General features: G+C 42.2%; 1 protein-coding gene across 1 annotated transcript in view; it reads left to right on the top strand.

Annotated features, from left to right (window-relative positions):
* Window positions 1-15,651, top strand: part of ABHD12 (abhydrolase domain containing 12, lysophospholipase) — a 129,536-nt gene extending 113,885 nt beyond the window's left edge. The window contains exons 12-13 of the mRNA XM_089669813.1: window positions 413-540; window positions 9,581-15,651. Coding sequence (XP_089525939.1) covers window positions 413-540; window positions 9,581-9,614 — 162 coding nt within the window. The 3' untranslated portion in view covers window positions 9,615-15,651. The remainder of the gene's footprint in view (window positions 1-412; window positions 541-9,580) is intronic.
* Window positions 15,652-19,816: the final 4,165 nt, after the last annotated feature.

Below are 19,816 nucleotides of genomic sequence, written 5' to 3'. Positions count from 1 at the left end.
AAATACGTAGGACATCAAACCTCGTGATTTCTAGCAGGCAGCTGTACAATACCCAATTTTCAATTTATTATAGGTACGTTCATTACAGGTAAAGCTATGTTCTAACCAACTGTCCCTAATTTTATGATATTTCTGAGAACAGCTTCAGTGAACATATATGGGTTTGCTTGTATGGGATGGTGGCATTAATTTCAGAGATCTATTGAGCCTTAGTCAGAGGCCAAGAAGGTGGATTAAAACCCCAGCATGAATTAATAGTGCTGATTTGTTCATTTCATACTCTTCTCCCGAGTGATCTCTTGCAAGCTATTGATGGATCAGTGGAAAGACCTGTTAGCTTTCTTGTAGTCCATTACTTGTAATGTATTATGCTTGTAGTTTTTTAATGAATTTAAATGTGTATTTTCTTCAGCTTTACAACATTGCTGCCCCAGCAAAGAGTTTACGTGATTACAAAGTGCAATTTGTCCCTTTCCACAAAGACCTTGGATACCGGCACAAATACATATATAAGAGTCCAGAATTACGACAGATACTGAGGTAAGCAGGATACAAGGACAGCCATATACTGCTTGAAATAGGGAAACAATGCAGCAGACCCGAGCATCCTTTCGAGCCATGGGGCTTGTAGAATACTTTCAGTTTACAAGCATGTTGGTCAAAGAATGTTCCCTTTTCTCTGTAGTCCTTCACAGAGCATGTACTACTTCCATGTTTCAGCTGATTTGGGGGGGGGGGGAATGTAGGATCTTGCAGTGCATTTAAAGTTCTACTAAACCCATGACCCTGCATTCACTATATCCATATATCCAGTCTTCCACAGTACACAGAACATGGAAATGCAATTATTTTAGTAAATATTATCTGGCAAATACCTTTTCTCATCAGCAGTGTATAGCAGTCTTGTGACTTCTATCAGTGTCTGACTGAGCATTGGTTAATCTTATAGGAGGAGTTTTCAGTCTCCTATGACTGTCTTATGAAGCTGCATAGCGTTGACCCTCTGTTTGGACAGCGTTGAATGGCCCTGTGCTGATCACATGCACCCCCCCAAAAAAAAAATACCAAACTGCATGTTCCTTTTGCCACTGTACCTCTAAGTATGGTGGATGGATTAGGGACAGCAAAAGAATGGGAGGATCAGAGAAGACAGGATCAAACATAATTTTTACACAATACATAGGATTAACCCCTAAGGTTCCACAGTGAGTATAACAAGCATGCTTGACTGCATATACAGACTGATTTTACTGTTGTGGGTTTAGTAACACTTTAAGTATAGATGGGCTATTCCCCACTCACCTATATTGTTGATGATAGAACTGGCCTCTATTCAATATCAATTTCCTTTCCTGATTTATATGGCATGTAGTGCAATTAATTTTCATAATGTTGGCAAGGATATTGCTGCCAGATATGTTGGCAGCCGAGGTTCTCCCATCATTACAGCATGGTGTTAGTGCCAGCATACAATGTCCTCTTTGTACAGGAGCCAGCTGTGATATCACTCCATTTAATATGTATGGGGAAATAGTTAATTTCATTGCCCAGTCACATTCAGAGAAAACAATTCCATGCTTTAGTCTGGTAAATTTACATGACTGTTTCCCTTATTTTACATTTTGTCACATATCTTTACTACGTAATTGCAAAATCTTCACTACTTTGTAAATTGCAGCATCAATGCATATGTAGACAGGCAAGTTTAGTGCATTATGCAGATTGCTGTGACTCATATTAGAATTCATCATTCACTATTCAGTTTACAGTGCTGCTTCACTGAAAAATCCAAGCAAACTGTATCTGAACTCCAGGATAAGCAAATATTGGGGTTGGTTTACTAAAGTCAAACTGTGCACTTTGCAAGAGCAGTTGCTCCATGGCTTAGTAAGTGAATAGATGCTTTGCTGACTTCCATAATCAAATCATGTGCTATCAGAAATGCTGTTTTTTCTATTTCCCTTGCACGGGATTGGGTATTCTTTGCTAAGTGAATTTTTACCTCATTCATTAAGCTCTGTAGCAACTACTCTTGCAGAGTGCAACTGCACTTTTCAAAGTGCACAGTCTATTTGCCTTTAGTAAATCAACCCCATTGTCTAAATACAGGAGGCATGTGAATTCCTTACTTACCGTGGTGAATTTTAAGCAAATGGAGACTGGGCTGGTGGGCCCGAAGACTTAAGTTTTGACTAATATCACAGGAAGGGGGGGGGGGGTGCAGTACTTTTCCTAGGAATCATTCTCTACGTCAGGATCGCTGTCCCAAAACTGGGTTGCTACGCCAATGGTGACTCCCTCCTCTTATCAAATTAACTGTTTTCAGTTACAGTGTCTAAATTTATAGGAACACGTTCAGGAATATTGGAGGCCTCAGACCTCAGAGGCCAGAAGCAAGCCTTCTCATTCTCTCCCCAGAGTCCATCTGTGATCTCTGGCTACAGTTGCATCTGCATTTTCCGATGAGGGGGATGGTGATGGTAACTCATTTGATTCCAAAGGTTCAGTATATGAGAGGGTTCAGTCCACTGATATATTCCTCAAACGTAAGGATAACGTTTTGATTCTTATTGATGCAGAGCACATGACCTAGATTAACATTTGGCAGCCTTGTCAAAGATCACCAGTCTGACTTATCAGGAAAATGCCTGCTAAAACCCTCCCTGGACATTCGCTTTTATAGTATGTTTGTAGTGTGTGTAGGGTAACTAGCCTCATCCTGAAAAGATTCCCCCCCCCCCCACAAGTGTTTGGCCAGCAATATCATGTTGAAGAGGTGGGCTGTCCCATTTGTGGACCCAGCCATTTTCTGTCTTAACACAACTTTAACAGTCCTTGTAGAGGACATTCCAATGTTCAAGGATCCTGTGGATAAGAAATTAGAAGCCCTCTCTAAAGCATTGTTCTCCTTTGCAGGCCCTGCCACACAACCAGTTGTTGTTAGACTCTAGCTATACAATCCAAGGCCGTAACTTGGGATCCTGGTTTTGTACCAACAGATCCTCCTGTCCTCCAACAACTGGAGCTCCTGCCCCTGCTTTATTGCTTTAGTGGGCTATTGGATATTTCCCATTTGCCGGATATCCAGAATGGGTCTCCTTTTGGTGCAAATGTAGAGGATCCTTTGGCTCAGATGCTGGCTTGTGGAGATTTCATGCAAAAAGTCTTGTGTATATGCCCTCTGCTGGGGAATGCTTTTTTGGTGAATCTTTGGACTCCTTTATCAACGAAACCTTTTTGTCCCAGAAAGAAGATGGCAAAAACACCAGTGAGTAAAATGTCCTTTCTTCTCTCTCAAGCCCCTGAGTCAAAGTCCAAACCTGGAAATCAGTTTTGTCATACGACCTGAAACAAACCCTCCTCTCAATAACAGAGTGCCACCACTTGTCAGAGGGGGGGGACATTTTGTTGGCCTTAGCGGCCATCTGGTCCCAGGTTATTTCTGATACTCGGGTCCAGAATATTGTGTCTGGGGGTTACATACTAGAATTTTTGTCTGTACCGCTACCCTGCTTCATATTGTCAATTTTGACAACATCCTTGCAAAGCATAGCTGATATTCTCTTCTCTAAGGAGGTATAGCCGATATCCAGAAGGATATCGGCTATATCCTTCTGGATATCGGTTCCAGGGTTTCTATTCAAACCTGTTCACTGCCCCTAAAGCAAAAGAAGGTGCCCACCCCATACTGGGTGTAAATGTTCTCAACAGACTCCTTTTAAGTTAAAAAAAAATTCTTCATGGAATTTTCTGGGTCAGTCATTGCTTTCCTTCACTTAGGGCATCTTCTGCCCTCTGTGGATATCAAGGATGCTTACTTGCACATACCTATTCCTCCAGCATGTCACCTGCATTTTGCTGTGCGCGCGCAATAGTATGATTTTATTGCCCTTCCTTTTGGCACCTGGGCAGGGCAATCCCATAGTGGGAAATCTGGATGACCTTCGAGAACAGCAAGCTTAGACTGTCATCCAATGTTCGATGGATCATGTAGACCTTACAGATATTTGGGTGCATCCTAAATCTCCAGAAATCATAGATGGGACCAACTCACCTATTGGGGTATTTGGGCCTAGTCTTAGATACACTCCTGTCCAGAGTCTTTCTTCCCCTGGACAAACTCTGGTCTCCTTGCCCCCTTTTTTGGACCCTTCAGTCCAGAAGCTTTTCAACCATCCACTTTTTCATGAGGATTTTGGGCCTTCTTTCAGGCTGACCCAGTGCCAAGATTCACTCGAGACCACTGCAACTTAACGTAGTGGCAACATAAGACCAGCAGGCTCAGACTCTGGTGTGTCTATGGCCTATTAGCCATTTCAGTTGGACTACTTTTGGGCATCTTGGACAACTTCTCCTGTGTCCCATAATGTACGGTTTAGAAAACAGGATTTTTGTCCTACCTGTAAAACCCTTTTTCTTTATCGTACATCACGGGACACAGAGCAGGCTATAATACATACCTGTCTGCATTATGCACCGCCTATAGGACACTGGCAGACCATAAAATAGACAGGAAGTCCTTCCCTATATAAACCATGCTACACAGGAAGTCCCTCAGTTTTTTCGCCAGTGTCTTGAAGGTGATGTGATTTGCATGTCTAGTTGCCAGACCAAATGTGGGATTGTGTGTTTGCTTCTGCAGGTTACGCTGTGATAGCTGCTCTGTTTGGATTACAGCCTAGCCTTAAGGGAAGCAGTCTGCTAACTGGGTAGGTGGGAAGTCACAAAGCCTTAGCAGTTTGTCAGTTCGCTTGGAGTGAGTAATGTATTCCAGGAAGCGGAGTGGGGTAAAGCAGCAGGGAGGGGCGCATGTGTCTTGCCACCAGGTCGATGTTCTTCTGCGGTAGCTTCCCGTGAAAGGTCAGAGGGCATAGGCCAATCTGAGCCACTATGTTTATCTGGCATTGTGGCAAAGATTGGAGATTCCACGTCAGCATATGTTACTAAGGACGATTTGGAGACCGCTTTGGTGGGTTTAGAAAATAAGATCGCTGGCATGATTGCTTCTATAATGCAGGGAAGTAAGAAGTGTGAAAGGTCACCCTCCCTTTAGCCTCCTGTGTTAGAGCAAGAATGGGTGGAGGAGACTGAGGAGGAGGCTATTGATGAATTGGAAGAAGGCCAGGCAGAGGACTCCACTTCAGAAAAGTCAATCCCTGAGGAGGGTCAGGCAGTTTCTGCATCCCAGTCCCAGAGGTTGCTGGTGGAGTTGCTTACAAGTATGGTATGCTCTGGCTGCAAACTGCCCCCTGTAGAAACTTCTGAGGTTTCCTATTCCTCCCTGGGGTCACTGCAGACTCCACAGAGTGCCCAGGCTTTTCCTCTTCATCCGCTTTTGAAGCAGGTGATTTATGCAGACTGGGAGCACCCAGACAGGATTTTTGTACCTCCTAAAAGATTTTCACTCCTTTTGGCTCTGAAGTTTTGGACAGTCAGACTGAGGGGGTACCCGGTCAGGATTTAGTCCGACAATGCCACTGCCGTGGCTTACATCAACCACCAATGAGGCACCAGGAGCTGGTCAGCTCAGAAGGAAGTGAACCACATTCTGTATTGAGCAGAGTTGTATGTACCTTGTCTGTCAGCTGTACACATTTCAGGGGGTGGAGAAGTGGCAAGCAGATTTTCTCAGTCACCAGAAGTTAGTTCCAGGTGAGTGGGGTCTACATCCTGAAATTTTTCTGGCGATTTGCCAGCGTTGGGGTACCCCAGATGTAGATCTTTTGGTGTCCAGATTCAACAAGTTGAGGACAAGAGATCCACTTGTGATCGGGGCCAAAGCTCTAGTGGTTCCTTGGGACCAGTTCTCTAATTTATGTTTCACCCCCAATTCAGCTTCTCCCATGTCTCTTATGCAGGATGTGGGAAGAGAGAGTTTGGATGATATTGGTAGCCCCAGGAGGGCCTGGTATGCACATATTGTAAGGATGGCGGTGGATGGGCCTTGGACTTGCCTGGCTGGACCTGCTGTCTCAGGGACCAATATTCCACCCTGCTTTATGCTCACTGAATTTGATGGCTTGGCTATTGAGTCCCATATCTTGAGAGAGCGAGGGATTTCTGGCTCAATGGTCTCTATGCGTTTGAATGCCAGGAAGGCGGATTCTAGGAACATCTATTACAGAGTCCAGAAAATGGCATCCCAGGGAATTGGTGATTGGGAGAATTCTCTTTTCTCCAGTCTGGAGTAGAGATGAAGTTGGCTTTAGGCACCATTAAGGGCCAGATTTCTGCTTTGTCTATATTTTTAGAGACTAATTGCTTCACACTCTCTGGGGGTACCACATATGATTCTTCCTATAAAACCACCCTTATGTTCTTGGGACTTTAATTTAATTTCGTTCTGATAGTTTTGCATAAGTCACCTTTTGAGCCCATTGGCGATATTCCACTGGACCTTATGACTCGAAAGGTAGCTTTTTTGATTGCAATTCTGCAAGGAGGGTGCTGGGGCTGGCTGCTCTCTCATGTAAGGAACCATTTTTGATTTTTCATCATAAGGTAGTGTTGCATCCTTGTGCATCTTTTCTGCCTAAATGGTGTCAAATTTTCATTTAAATCAGGACATTGTCCTGCCCTCTTTCTTCCCGAATCACCAGGCAGCAGGAGAAAGGTCCCTGCATTCTTTGGATGTAGTGCGGGCCGTGAGAATCCTATATGGAGAGGTCAGCACAGTTTAGAAGGTCAGACTCCTTGTTTGTGCTACCAGAATTCCCCAGGAAAGGGCAAGCGGCATCCAAAACAACTATTTCTCTTTGGATCTGCAAGAAAATTTCTCAGGCTTATGGCTTGAAGGGGAAAGCCCCACCATTTCGGATAATTGCGCATTCTACCAGAGGTATAAGGGCCTCTTGGGCAATTCGCCATCAGGCGTCCGTGGATCAAGTTTGCAAGGCCGCTACCTGGGTTTCGGTTCATTCATTCACAAGGTTCTACCTAGTGGATGTGGGAGCTGCAAAGTATACTGCTTTTGGCCATAGTGTGTTACGTGTGTCGGAATAGTTCCTTAGCTGGTGACTGTGTTTCTTGTTGTGTCTTCCTCCCCTCAAGGGCATTGCTTTGGGACATCCCAGGTAGTTATCTATTAAAGCCTGCTCTACGTCCTGTGATGTATGATAAAGAAAATTAGATTTTTTTCTACTTACCTGTAAAATCCATTACTTTGAGTACATCACGGAACACAGAAGTCCTGCCCCTCTTTCTGGGAGTTCAATGCTTGCTACAAAACGTAGGGAATTCCTGGTAGGAGGGGGAGGAATTCCTGTCTGTTTTTTGGTCTGCCAGAGTCTAGTCCAGCAATGGGCAAACTACGGCCCGGCGGACCTTTTAATCCGGCCCGCGGATGTGGCTATCAGGATGTGTGTTGGCGAGGCAGTGTGACGAACGTGAGGGGAGGGGAGCTAGGATCCTCTCACAGTCCGCCCTGAAGACCGGAACGGCGCGGGAACACGGCGAGAGGAACGCGCGGATCAAAGGTAAGTGAATTGACACAGGGGGGACTTGGCTTACTACTTGGGGGGGAATAGTACTGTGGGGGATGAAATACTATATGGGGGATGAATTAATATGGGGAATGAATTACTATAGGGGGGATGAATTACTATATGGGGGATGAATTACTATATGAGGGATGAATTACTATATGGGGGATGAATTACTATATGGGGGATGAATTACTATATGGGGGATTAATTACTATGCTTACTATGGGGGAATATTACTATACTTACTATGGATGACACATACACATCATTCATCTACTCTTGGTCCGGCCCCCGGGTCCAATATATGAACCCATTGTGGCCCTCAAGTCAAAAATTTTGCCCACCCCTGGTCTAGTCACCTATAGGTGGTGCATATCCCAGATAGTTATGTATTATGGCCTGCTCTTTGTCCCGTGATGTACTCAAAGAAATAGATTTTACAGGTAAGTAAGTAGAAAAAAAAATCCAATTTTTGTTGTATATTATGGCACACAGGTCCATCTTCTCTTTAATATGATCCACTCCTATTCTTGCCTACTACAAAAACTGAGGCTTTCTTGGAGTGGGAGAGATTATACTGGGTTGTTTGCCATTGTCCAATCTCCTGAAGGCAGCAGCATAACCCACGAAACCAGATTATTTGTCGTGTGTCATGTACTCCAGGAAAAGGATTTTGCGGGTGTAGCTATACCCTCTTGAGGGCCACTGTGTTTCAAGGTCCCCCTAAACTCTAAATTTAATTTTGTTATTTTATTAGGGGAAATAACTTGGATAGGGTAATAGGGATTATGGGATGTTCATCTTGACTGAATTGATGCAAAGGAACAACTTCCTTCCAATTACAGAAACAGATCCTGAACTGTTCTTCTCCTTTACAAATCAGTAGCAAAAGCCCCTTACGGGCTAGAAACTCTCAGATCCTCTGAAATTTTGCTTAGATTGTTGCAAACTACATGCAGAGATATCTCCTGTTCCCTGTAGAAATGCTCACAGCTCTACAGCCTGCAGACAGTACCAGCCCTCCTGGCTGCTCTGAAGATCTCCCAGGACAAAGATAAAGGGTTAAGCACAACGCTGTCCTTTGAAAGCTTGCTACACATGGCAATCTTCCCCCTTGTGAATCCCTGGGTGTGCTGATGTACTTACTCTGTCCTCCTTGCTCCCACAGCTCACAGGCCTTGATCCTGGTCATACTGTAATGCTGAATGGATCCTCCTGCGCCAGCCCGAGCCCAGCCTGGAGTCCAGCACCCCTAAACCTAGGGGACCCCTCCCAAGCCACCACCAGCCTCCTCAGCACTCCATATTCCACTCGACTACCCTGCCAGCCTAACCTCCCCCTATATTTATGGGTTGGCCTCACCACTCTACCAAGGCCTCCAAACCTGGGATTGGTTAGATGCTCATACATGTGCAGATTTAAGTCTCCACCCCTTCCGCCCACTAGCTTCTGGAAGCTTCCATGATCCTCCAGAACCAGGTGGAGGCGATAGTCTCAACCTGTTAGGTCAGATTACTGTAGGTCAGGTTGCATGACTTAATTACAGATTCACACAGTTACCATGAGTCATACAGAATAAATTTACCTATATTAATCCTAGTAGCAGACTAGAGGGTGCTACACAGGCAAGACAAAAATACTATTTTTCAGCAAATAGCCTTAGCTGCCTTAGCCATAACTTGAGTATTACAAACCAGTAGTTGTTAACCAAACTGAGATCCCAAATAGTGTATCATTGGTCACTGATATTGAAATCGTTTGCTTTGCCATCTTTTTTGAGACGCCAAAGAATGCGATTTACAGAACATTATAAAACACATCAGGCTCTCTGGGGACCCCAAATAAATGTATGAGTTTGGCACTGCTATAAGCCTACTGTACTGTAAGGACACCAAACAGATAACTGGGAAAAATTAACCTACTTTCAGGGTAAATGCCCAAAACATACAATTCATGTTTAAAGAAATGTGTATTAAAGCACATGACAATTGTTTACTCATTATGCACCCTTCATTACCAAGATCCTTAACAGTAACATTTCCTTTTCATTAACAAGAGTCAAAAAACATGTCACCAAGCCTTTCTTTTCTTTACAGGGATTTCCTTGGCAGTGCCCAGGAGCAGCAATAGACCAACTATATGCAGACAGCCTGGATATTTGTGCGTGGTTTCGGAGCAGCAATATTATCCTGGTGTATCAAGGAAAAAGCAGGAGTTTGAGAACTACCATGTCAGTGCTTGCTCCCACTTTCCCATTGGATATAATCCATTCCAGTGTCCCTAGGGTACAACTTCCAGACAAGGGTGTTTCCCCCTATGTATGTTTGTACATTTTGCCTGTGTCTCTCAGACTATAATGGGACATTTTGTGTTTTAAAAGCAACTAATGCAGAACCTGAAAATCTGATAGACAGCGTCAGAAGAGCCATCTGGCTGTAAGCGAGCTGTCTGTTACATTTGAGTCCCCACTTTGGCAGGACTTGGATAAAGTTACTGATAGTAATCAAGATTATTTAATGATAACTGAAAGAGCTGCTGTTTTATACCGCGGGAATAAATTCCAGTTGCCATTATCAACGCAATAATTTTAAAGGTTATGCATGTTAGAATTTACACTGTTGTTCTGTTAGCAGTCAACCAGTACTTTCTTCTTTACCAGATAGTCCATAGATGTGTGTGATTGTGTGGAATGGTGAGGGTAATCAATTATACAAGGGATGGTGAGGGTATTTATGTTCTGCATCCTTTGTGAAAGAACATGATAGATGCAGGACCTTAGATATCCAGTTGTGTACATAAGATGAGCTGTTCATACTGAGATTGTTGAGCTTTTGTTTTATTAGTAAGACAACGCTTTAGTTTATCATAAACCCACAGTGTGACCTTTTATTATTTGGATTAAGTCGAAGACCTGTAACATCAGCTGACCGCTTTGAAAAATATAAATTCTGTGGTTTAGAGCCTTGGTTGGCAAAAGCCAGTCAGCACACACAAATACTGCCTAACCGGAGAAGGTAGACCTTTAGGCTGTATGGACCCAACCCCCAGGTCTTTTCTTTAAAGCACTCTCCGCTGCACTGATATAGAGCTGTTACTAATGAATACTTTGTATATATCTATTTTTTATTTGACATACTGGTATGGAATTTGTTATTTGGAATGCCTGAGAAATATGTTTTATCTCTATTGGGCATTAGGCTTTACAAATTCACTCTTGTTTTTATCCACAATTCATCTGATAGACCCTTTTTCAGACTCATCAGTAGCACTTCTTACGCTGACGTTGCCAATTCATAAGCTGACTTGGAGGAAAGGGCCTTTTTAACTTTGCAAATAATAGCAGCACATAAAATATGTGACAGAAACAGCCCCAGCGGTCATTAAATATCTAAAACTGCAGTGCCTGTGCTTGTGTTCTGCTTCTCCTCTTGCTGGCCAAACCATGCTTGGCTCAGGTGTGATACATCTTGGCATTTTGGAATGGACCACAGTTTTGTCTACTTGGGATGAGCAGCTAGATCTGCAGGTTTAGGAAACTCTTTGTACAAGAGGACAGTCGATTATCAAACTATGAAAACCTTTTCACCAAATTTCTGGGTGGCAGATTTTTGTGCTAATTAATCTTGATCGCCACATCATACTGTAAGGGTCCTAACATAACAAAATGGAATTTCCCTTGGTGTTATAGGCATCTTTGACTACGAAAGTCCATCTCCCCCACAATAGATATCAAGCAATAAACTGGGTGTGGATCAGGAAAATGTACTTCTGCAACAGATACGCTGCTAAAAGGTACATGTAAAGCAGTTTGCACTACCAATTATAGAAGTTTGTCTATATTTTCCTAAAAAATTTACTTGAAATGATTTGAGGCATCAAGAAGGATCTTATATATTCAGCAATCAAAACATACATCTTTTCTGTTTAACATGCTAGTTATTTAACTGTGTGCTACAGTCTGAATGTTAAAATCTTGTGGTTTTACAATAAAACATACATTATTTATTAATCTGGAATATCTACTAGATTTTCCTTTGTTTCAGTATGCTCTTTTATAAGTTAGAACTCTTGTAGACAGATACATAGCAAGAGATGTAGTTTCACTTCATAGCATGACTGAAGTTCCTATGTGAATTAATGTGTTTAGAATGCTCCTCATTCACTTCTATTGTGAACAGAATTTGTCATGCACACACAGGGCAAGTCATGAAGTTTGTAGTACATGAGCTGTGTTTTAGTGCTGACCTACCCTGTGTATGACTAGTTTCTTTCCCCATAGAGGTTAATGAGACCATTCCACACTGTCTGATATATTTTCAGAAAACAATATTCAGGGCAAGGTAGAATAAAACCCAGGAACACTGAGTGATGAAGACACCCTCCCCCCTATTGTAGTCATGCATGAATCCTGACGCCTAATAAGGATGCTTTATTGTTGGTCTGCAAGCAAGTAAAATAAAAACAGCTATTTGTTTTCATCTTCCCAATATGTCATTAATATTGGGAGCATTTTTATCGTTAAAAAAAAAATAAATCTCTAAGACCCCTATTTCTTTACTATAAGATGACCAGCTCATTTACTCGGGACTAATCACCAACATAAGAAAAAGCATTAGGTTGAAAATAGAGCCGTTACCGATCATTTCTTAGAAGAAAAATTCCTGTTTAATAAAGACTGAGAATTAAAGATAGCAGATAGCCTTTATTTTTTTTATTTTATCTTGCTCAACTTTGAATTCAGTAACTGCTGAATACATGCCTGCTGAACTATTAACCATTATTTTACTTTTAAATATTAATTTTATTTACCAATATATGTTCCATTGTTTGCTGTGATGTAAAGCTTGCACTATATTGCACAGAATCACACTACATGCCAAATCCATTGTCTTCAATGGTGCCTGTTTAGACACCTGCCCTGTATTGGGGCACATAAAAAAAAAAAGTGACAGTGCATTTGAAAGCACTATTAAAATTGATGGATGCACATAGGATGCATGTTACCTGCAGTTTTATTTCCTTACATGGCACTGTGACAAGTCCTTACCCTGACAAAATGCATACAAATCTGCATGCAAAATGTACATTGTTATGCAATAGTGCGCATGTATATGTGTGACATTGATGTTTGCATACGCACATTTTTAATGTTCTGATAAAATGTTACTGGTGGTTGGAAAATCTTTATGCTAGATGAGCATTGAAAGATTTCAGTCCACTTCCAAAGTCTGCTGCTTTTAGCTTTTTTGAGATTGGATTCTATCTCTCCAAATGTGTGTCACAGGATAGAAACCGTACAAACGTTTCCCAGAGCACACTCTAGCTCAGGAATGGGCATATACGGCCCGGCGGACCTTTTAATCCGGCCCGCGGAGCGTGATACAAAAAAAAAACAGCCAGGGCAGGCAAACATTTGCATCATTCAGCATGCTCAAATGCAATGATTGGCCAGTCTCGCTGCCACTCACATCCTGATAGCCAGTGATTGGCTGTCAGGATGTGTGTAGGCGGGGCAGCGTGACGAACGTGAGGGGAGCTAGGCTCCTCTCACAGTCCGCCCTGAAGACCGGAACGGCGCGGGAACACGGCGAGAGGAACGCGCGGAGCAAAGGTAAGTCAAATTTTAATTTAATTTATATTAATTCACACATACACATCATTCATCTACTCTTGATCCAATATATGAACCCATTGTGGCCCTCAAGTCAAAAAGTTTGCCCACCCCTGCTCTAGCTAGTCAATAGCACAAAAAACCCTAACTAAACTTTTTTTTGTTTTTGTTTTATACAACTCAGGTTAAAAGCAGAGGTTTTTGTTTCATACATTTGCAAATGAATGTGAAGCCATTTTGATGTGCCAAAGCACTTCTAATGTGGTCCCTAAATGTCCCCAACTATGGACCATATAAAGCAATATGTAAGTTTGAAAGCAGGCTTCCCAGGAGACAACCACTTGGTATAGCATCAAACCAGAAGCCTAGCTTTGCTTATTTGGGATTCAGTCATTGTCTCCCCAATATTGTGTCTTCTTCCAACTCTGTAACTTAGAAATGAGGGAAACCCTGAGACAGAGAAGATATGGGTGTGGCTACATTGCTCAGAATATTTGATGTGGCTTAAAGGAGAATGGTTAAATAGTGTCTAAACCTAGGTACAGTGTACACAGTTATGTGAATAAGTCTCACTTATATAAACCTAAAAGATCAGTTAAAAAAAAAAATCCAAATCCAGAGTAACAGAGTACAGTACTTGTCCTGCCCACGAGGACTGTAGACAGGTACAGTCAGGGGCTGAGGAATAGTGTTGCCAATTTTAAAAGGTTTGGTGTGAATTGTGTAAAGCTGTGCTACCTATCCCTGCTTTCTGTGCCTCCTCTCCAGCTACCCCCTGATATTGGCTTGTTGGGCAATAATAGGTAACCTAGGTAATAACCTAGGTATTAATTGCACCGCAGAAATCAGTCAATTCTATTATCGAATTGTATACTTGATGTGTAGACCTAAGCTCTAATCACATACTTGTTTTCATCAGCCTGGTTTTCAGCAGATGAAAAAGTAATAAAAGGGGTATGTTGTTGTTAGTTACTACAATGCATGGCTTGCAACCACTGTTATAAGAACAGACATTTTGCTGATGTTTAGCTTTAATAAGTTCCTATTGCTGACTGTGATCCTGTTTTACCTCACCTCCTCTCATTGGGACATGAAGTGTGAGAAAGATGCATGCAGTGATAATAGCCTGACCAAAGTTCTGAAACTGGTTTGGGTTTTTACCATAAATGCACTGGAGGACAAAACTATTGCTACAATTTTACACGGCACTATTAGGCTAAGTTTACACATGCAGCACCCCCATCCCTCATCCCCCAACCCCCCCCCCCCCCCCCAGGCCACACACACACGTTGCAGCAACAATTACTGCTGCCAAATGCGACCCTTTCAAGTGATTGGGGCTGCACCACAACTGCCCTGTAACTGCATGTATCGCACAAGGTTGCAGTGTGGTGTTGTGTCATCAACAGGGTGAAAACAGGTGAAAAGGTGTTTAAAGCGGAGTTCCAGCTGAAAGAAGAAAAAAAGTCCGCAGCTACAAAAACTGTAGCTGCTGACTTTTAAAATACAGCCACTTAACTGTCCCTTGGTCCAGCGGTGTCCTCACCACGGCTGGTTTCACCGGCCATCTTCTCTCCCCAGCCCCGGCATCTTCTTCAGTGTGGGCACTTGGCTGTCACAGCTTGCGGCTTTACAGCCGGGTGCCCACTGCGCATGCGTGAGAAGCGCTGCACTCTGTGAATGGCCCCGTAGTCTTCTGGGACCTGTCACGTGTTCCAGAAGACCGGGGGGGGGGGGGTACCTAGGTGCTCGCAGCGGAAGTGGGAGCGGGTGCCTGTCAAATTCGGATACCCATTCCCCAAAGGTGCTAATACTTAATGGGGAGCGGGGGACAAAGGCTTAAAGCGGAACTTTCCCTTTTGGATGGAGCTCCAGTTTAATTATCACCTCGTCACCACCTGTCAAACCTTCAAAAAGGTATTTACCGCAGATCACTTTTCGGGGGGGTGACAAACACAGCCACTAGTGTAAACTTAGCCTTAAAAGAAAAAGCACATTCCTTTCAAAACCAAGCTCCTTTGGAATTCATGTATCCATACCTTTTAATCTTTATATTATTAGATTTTGTTTTGTGCTTACTAATTGTATATTCTTTAGATCTTAATTATTTAGTAAAGAGGTTTACTTCTTCGGTTCACTGATGGTCAAAATAGATTTTACCAGAAATGTGTAAAACTGGATTTTCTACATTCATGCTTGCTGCTTGCTGATGGTAAAGGGATTCTGTTTTTCTTCAATACATTCTTGTGGGAAAGCTCTAACACAAACAGCAGTTGACTGACATTTGGACCGCATAGGATTTAGTTGGTAAACTGCTGATTCCTTCAGAGTATTCCCACATGGATGATTTGCTTCTCAACAGATATCCTTAAAAAAAAAAACAAATGGCATTATAAAGATACAAACTGTACAGACATTCCAGAGTTCTTATTTTTATTGTTGTGATTCCATTGTTGATTTCTGTAATTGAACATTGGATTTGTTGAGGCAGCTGTGAGGCAGCACTGTTTGGGGCTGCGTAATATAGAAACTAAATAAAGTTATTGCAGAAACAAATTTGATGCTGTTTTCTTTATTTATATGCCTCATAAATACCGAACTAAATACCTTATGTCTTTTATTATTAAATGTATTTTTAAAGTAAAGGACACTATTATAACTGAAGGTAAAATAGAGAACTGGTTAGGAACTAATGCATATGATCCGTTGTTTGTCTTCCTGTTTATCGCAGTGATACATGTATGAATTGTTATGTCAACCATGCCACCACAAAGAAAAGGGGAAGCTCTGCATCACAGAGACTTCATGCTACCCAACATTTCATATACACTATATTGCCAAAAGTATTGGGCCTCCTGCCTTTACATGCACATGAACCTTAATAGCATCCGAGTCTTAGTCCATAGGGTTCAATATTGAGTTGGCCCACCCTTTGCAGCTATGACCTCTTCAACTGTTCTATGAAGGCTGTCCACAAGGTTTAGCAGTGTGTCTATGGGAATGTTTGATTATTCTTCCAGAAGTGCATTTGTGAGGTCAGGCACTGATGTCGGAGGAGAAGGTCTGGCTCTCAGTCTCCACTCTAATTCATCCCAAAGATGTCCTATTGGGTTGAGGTCAGGACTGTGTGCAGGCCAGTCAAGTTCCTCCACCCCAAACTCGCTCATCCATGTCTTTATGGACCTTGCTTTGTGCACTGGTGCGCAGTCATGTTGGAACAGGGAGGGGCCATCCCCAAACTGTTCCAAAAAGGTGTTCTATCGGGTTGAGGTCAAGACTCTGTGCAAGCCAGTTAAGTTCCTCCACCCCAAACTCACTCATTTATGGACCTGGCTTTGTGCACTGGTGCGCAGTCAAGTTGGAAGAGGAAGGGGCCATCCCCAAACTGTTCCCACAAAGCTGGGAGCATGAAATTGTCCAAAATGTCTTGGTATGCTGACAACTTAAGAGTTCCCTTCAATGGAACTAAGAGGCCAAGCCCAATTCCTGAAAAACAACCCCACACCATAAGCCCCCTCCACCAAACTTTACACTTGGCACAATGCAGTCAGTAAGTACCGTATGTTCTCCTGCCAACCGCCAAGCCCACACATGTCCATGGGATTGCCAGACAGAGAAGCGTGATTCCTCACTCCAGAGAACACGTCTCCACTGCTCTAGAGTCCACTGCTTTAGACCACTGATTCCGACACACTGCATTGCACTTGGTGATGTAAGGCTTGGATGCAGCTGCTCGGCCATGGAAACCCATTCTATGAAGCTTTCTATGCGCGGTTGTGCTAATCTGAATGCCACACAAAGTTTGGAGGTCTTTAGCTATTGACTTTGCAGACAGTTGTCGAATTCTGTGCACTTCAGCATGCGATGACCCCGCTCTGTAATTATTTGTGGTTGAGTTGCTGTTGTTCCCACTTTGTGATAATACCACTAACAGTTGACTGTGGAATATTTAGTGGCAAGGAAATTTCATGGATGGACTTATTGCACAGGTGGCAACCTATCACGGTATCAATCTTGAATTCACTGAGCTCCTGAGAGTGACCCATTCTTTCACAAATGTTTGTAGAACCAGTCTGCATGCCTAGGTGCTTGATTTTATACACCTGTGGCCATGGAGGCGATTGGAACACCTGAATCCAATGATTTAGAGATGTGTCCCGATACTTCTGGCAATAAAGTGTAGCTCCACTACAGCTGCCATGTAGTTGTATGGCAGTATCAATGTGATGGAATGCAAGCTATTTGTATAATATATGTGCTTGCAATGTTTGTCACTTGGTGGCCTTAGTCTTTTTTTAAGGCACTGTCGCTGACTGTAAAGCCCAAGTGCAGACAAAATAATACTTAAACAAACAAACCGTACAAGGGACATTACTTACAGTTAGTAGGATGTGTCCCTTGTGCCAAGATGTATTTTCTGTTAGCTGAAATCCTCCTTTATCGATGCCCCCAATCCCTATTTCTGTAATCTTTTGGTGCTGCAGGGGTTAATAGAACTGAGGGAGCAGTGACTGGCATTCATCAAGAGTTCCCGACTATGCCCGACCTTTCCACTCAGCATCTCCATTCATAGAAGCTTGTACCACAGCGTCTATAAATGAAATATGATCTATGAATGGAGGAGGTAGACCTTTCAGTCATCCACCTGTTCTCCATGCATAGATCATTTTTCATTCATAGAGGCTGTAGAATGGCTTCTATGAATGGTGGAGCTGGGCAGAAAGGGCAGGCATAGTCGGGCTGTTTTAATTGTGTATTAATTATGTGAATTCTAACATCGCACTTGATTCACTTTCTATAGCTTGTATATGAATGTAAGTTAGGGACCTTAGATTGTACACCCCTTGAGGGTTAGGGACTGATGTGAATGTACAATATATATGTAAAGCGATGTGTAAATTGACGGCGCTCTATAAGCACCTGTAATAAATAATAATAATATAGCAGTACATCGTGTCCCATTTGCAAAGCGATATTTCACTTAGCTTAGTGCATAATTTATTATGCTGATTTTAATCATCCAGTCACGTGCAAGCAAATTTGCTTTCCCTTGCACATGACTTAAGTGAAAATTCACTTTGCAAATTTAAACATGCTCTCTACTTCTTCAGTAAGTCAGCCACAGTGCTCCTAGGTTGGGATGATTCTGTAGTTCTGCAGATCATGTACTGTACTTGCTGTATGCACAGCACCATCTAGAGGCTGAAGCAAAGATGAACATCTCTTGGTGAAGAAGTATTAAGCCTCTGTTTTCTTTGTCTTAGAGCTGCCTGCAGACTGGTGCAAGGAAGGAGGAAAAAAAAAAAAACATACTGGATGCTGAATGTTTGAATTTTTCTGCATCTCAAGAACTGTTAGAGCCTTGTGGACCCCAACACAGCATTTTCATACTGATGATGTTATTTCTGTAATATTACAGTGAGATTCTTCGAGGGAACAGATTAGATATACAGTAAATCTGCTTCTATAATTCTTAACAGGCACATTTACAAGTAGTGTCATTTTTGCACTGACGTGGACATGATTGGAATCTAACTTATCAATGTCCAGAGACACAGAAAAGCAGGCAAAAAAGTAGATGCAGCTCTGTCATAATTCAAACACAATTTCTATATTTTAGCTTCTAAACTGATGTGTAAAAATGGACAAATACCTCTAAAAACAGCATTATTTCAATGTTTCTCAGCTGTTGGGTAAAAAAAAAAAAAAAAAAATAACTCAAACTGCAGTGTTAGAAGTTCCCCACAGTACCTATTTTTGGCCACAAGATGCCCTCAGTTTTCTGAATTAAAGTACTGATGTGATCCTTTTTTTATTTGCACTAACTTAAAAAAAATAAACATTAAAAAAAGGATCATGTCAGTACTCAATTGTTTCTGTCGCAAGTGCACTAATACGGCTACAATCACCTCAAGCTGAATTAAAGTGAAAGCCATGAGAATGAACCCTTCTTTCTACCCATTGGGTCTGTTTAAAGCTAAACCCCAGGAGAAAAAAATATTTAGACACATCACACACATAAAATAAGTTACCTCTAATGATGATTCCCCCCAGAGGATGGCTGCTGTTTATGTTGAATTCTACACACAGCATTGTTCTTCCACCATTGTGTGAATGAGAGCAGCAGTTGTGACAGTGAAAACGCCTTGTATTCTTTTCACAGAGTAAAAGATGTTTTGTGAATTGACAATGGGAGAAAAGGAGTGGATGAACAACATATTCCTCCTTGTCCATTCACAGAAAGCTTTAGGCTTTTTGTGAATGGATGAGTGAAAAAGGAGGACAAAACTACAGTATCCCTTCACTGCCTAAAATAATTGCTTTCATTCCGGCTTGTGCAATGAACATGCATTTGTGTTTGTGGGGAAGCTTTCACTTTTTATTTTTCTGGAGAGGGGGGTTAAGGTTTTTGAGTGTAACTTTAGTTTCTATGCTTTTTTTTTTCACTTAACTTATTGCTATTACCCTAGGTTCCCACCTAAGCGGTTTTCGCAATGTTTTGCAGAAACACAATACAGTCCATTTAACATGATTTCCTATGGGACATGTTCACATCTCTGCATTTTCTGGAAAAGGTCAGGGACTTTTTTGAACGTGAAAAGTTTTTTTTTCGTGTCCTATAGACTTCAATGGAAAGAGTGCAGAAAAGCATGTCGTGCGTGTTTGCTGCATTTTTGATGCATTTTGCTTTTCAAATCTGCCTAGCAACAAGAAAAATTAA

The sequence above is a fragment of the Staurois parvus genome, unplaced genomic scaffold (assembly GCF_062004578.1).
Source record: "Staurois parvus isolate SC_StPar_1 unplaced genomic scaffold, SC_StPar_1.0 ptg000081l, whole genome shotgun sequence".
Taxonomy (NCBI): Eukaryota; Metazoa; Chordata; class Amphibia; order Anura; family Ranidae; genus Staurois; species Staurois parvus.
Note: the sequence above shows the minus strand (reverse complement) of the source record. Positions and strands in the feature narration are given on the sequence as shown.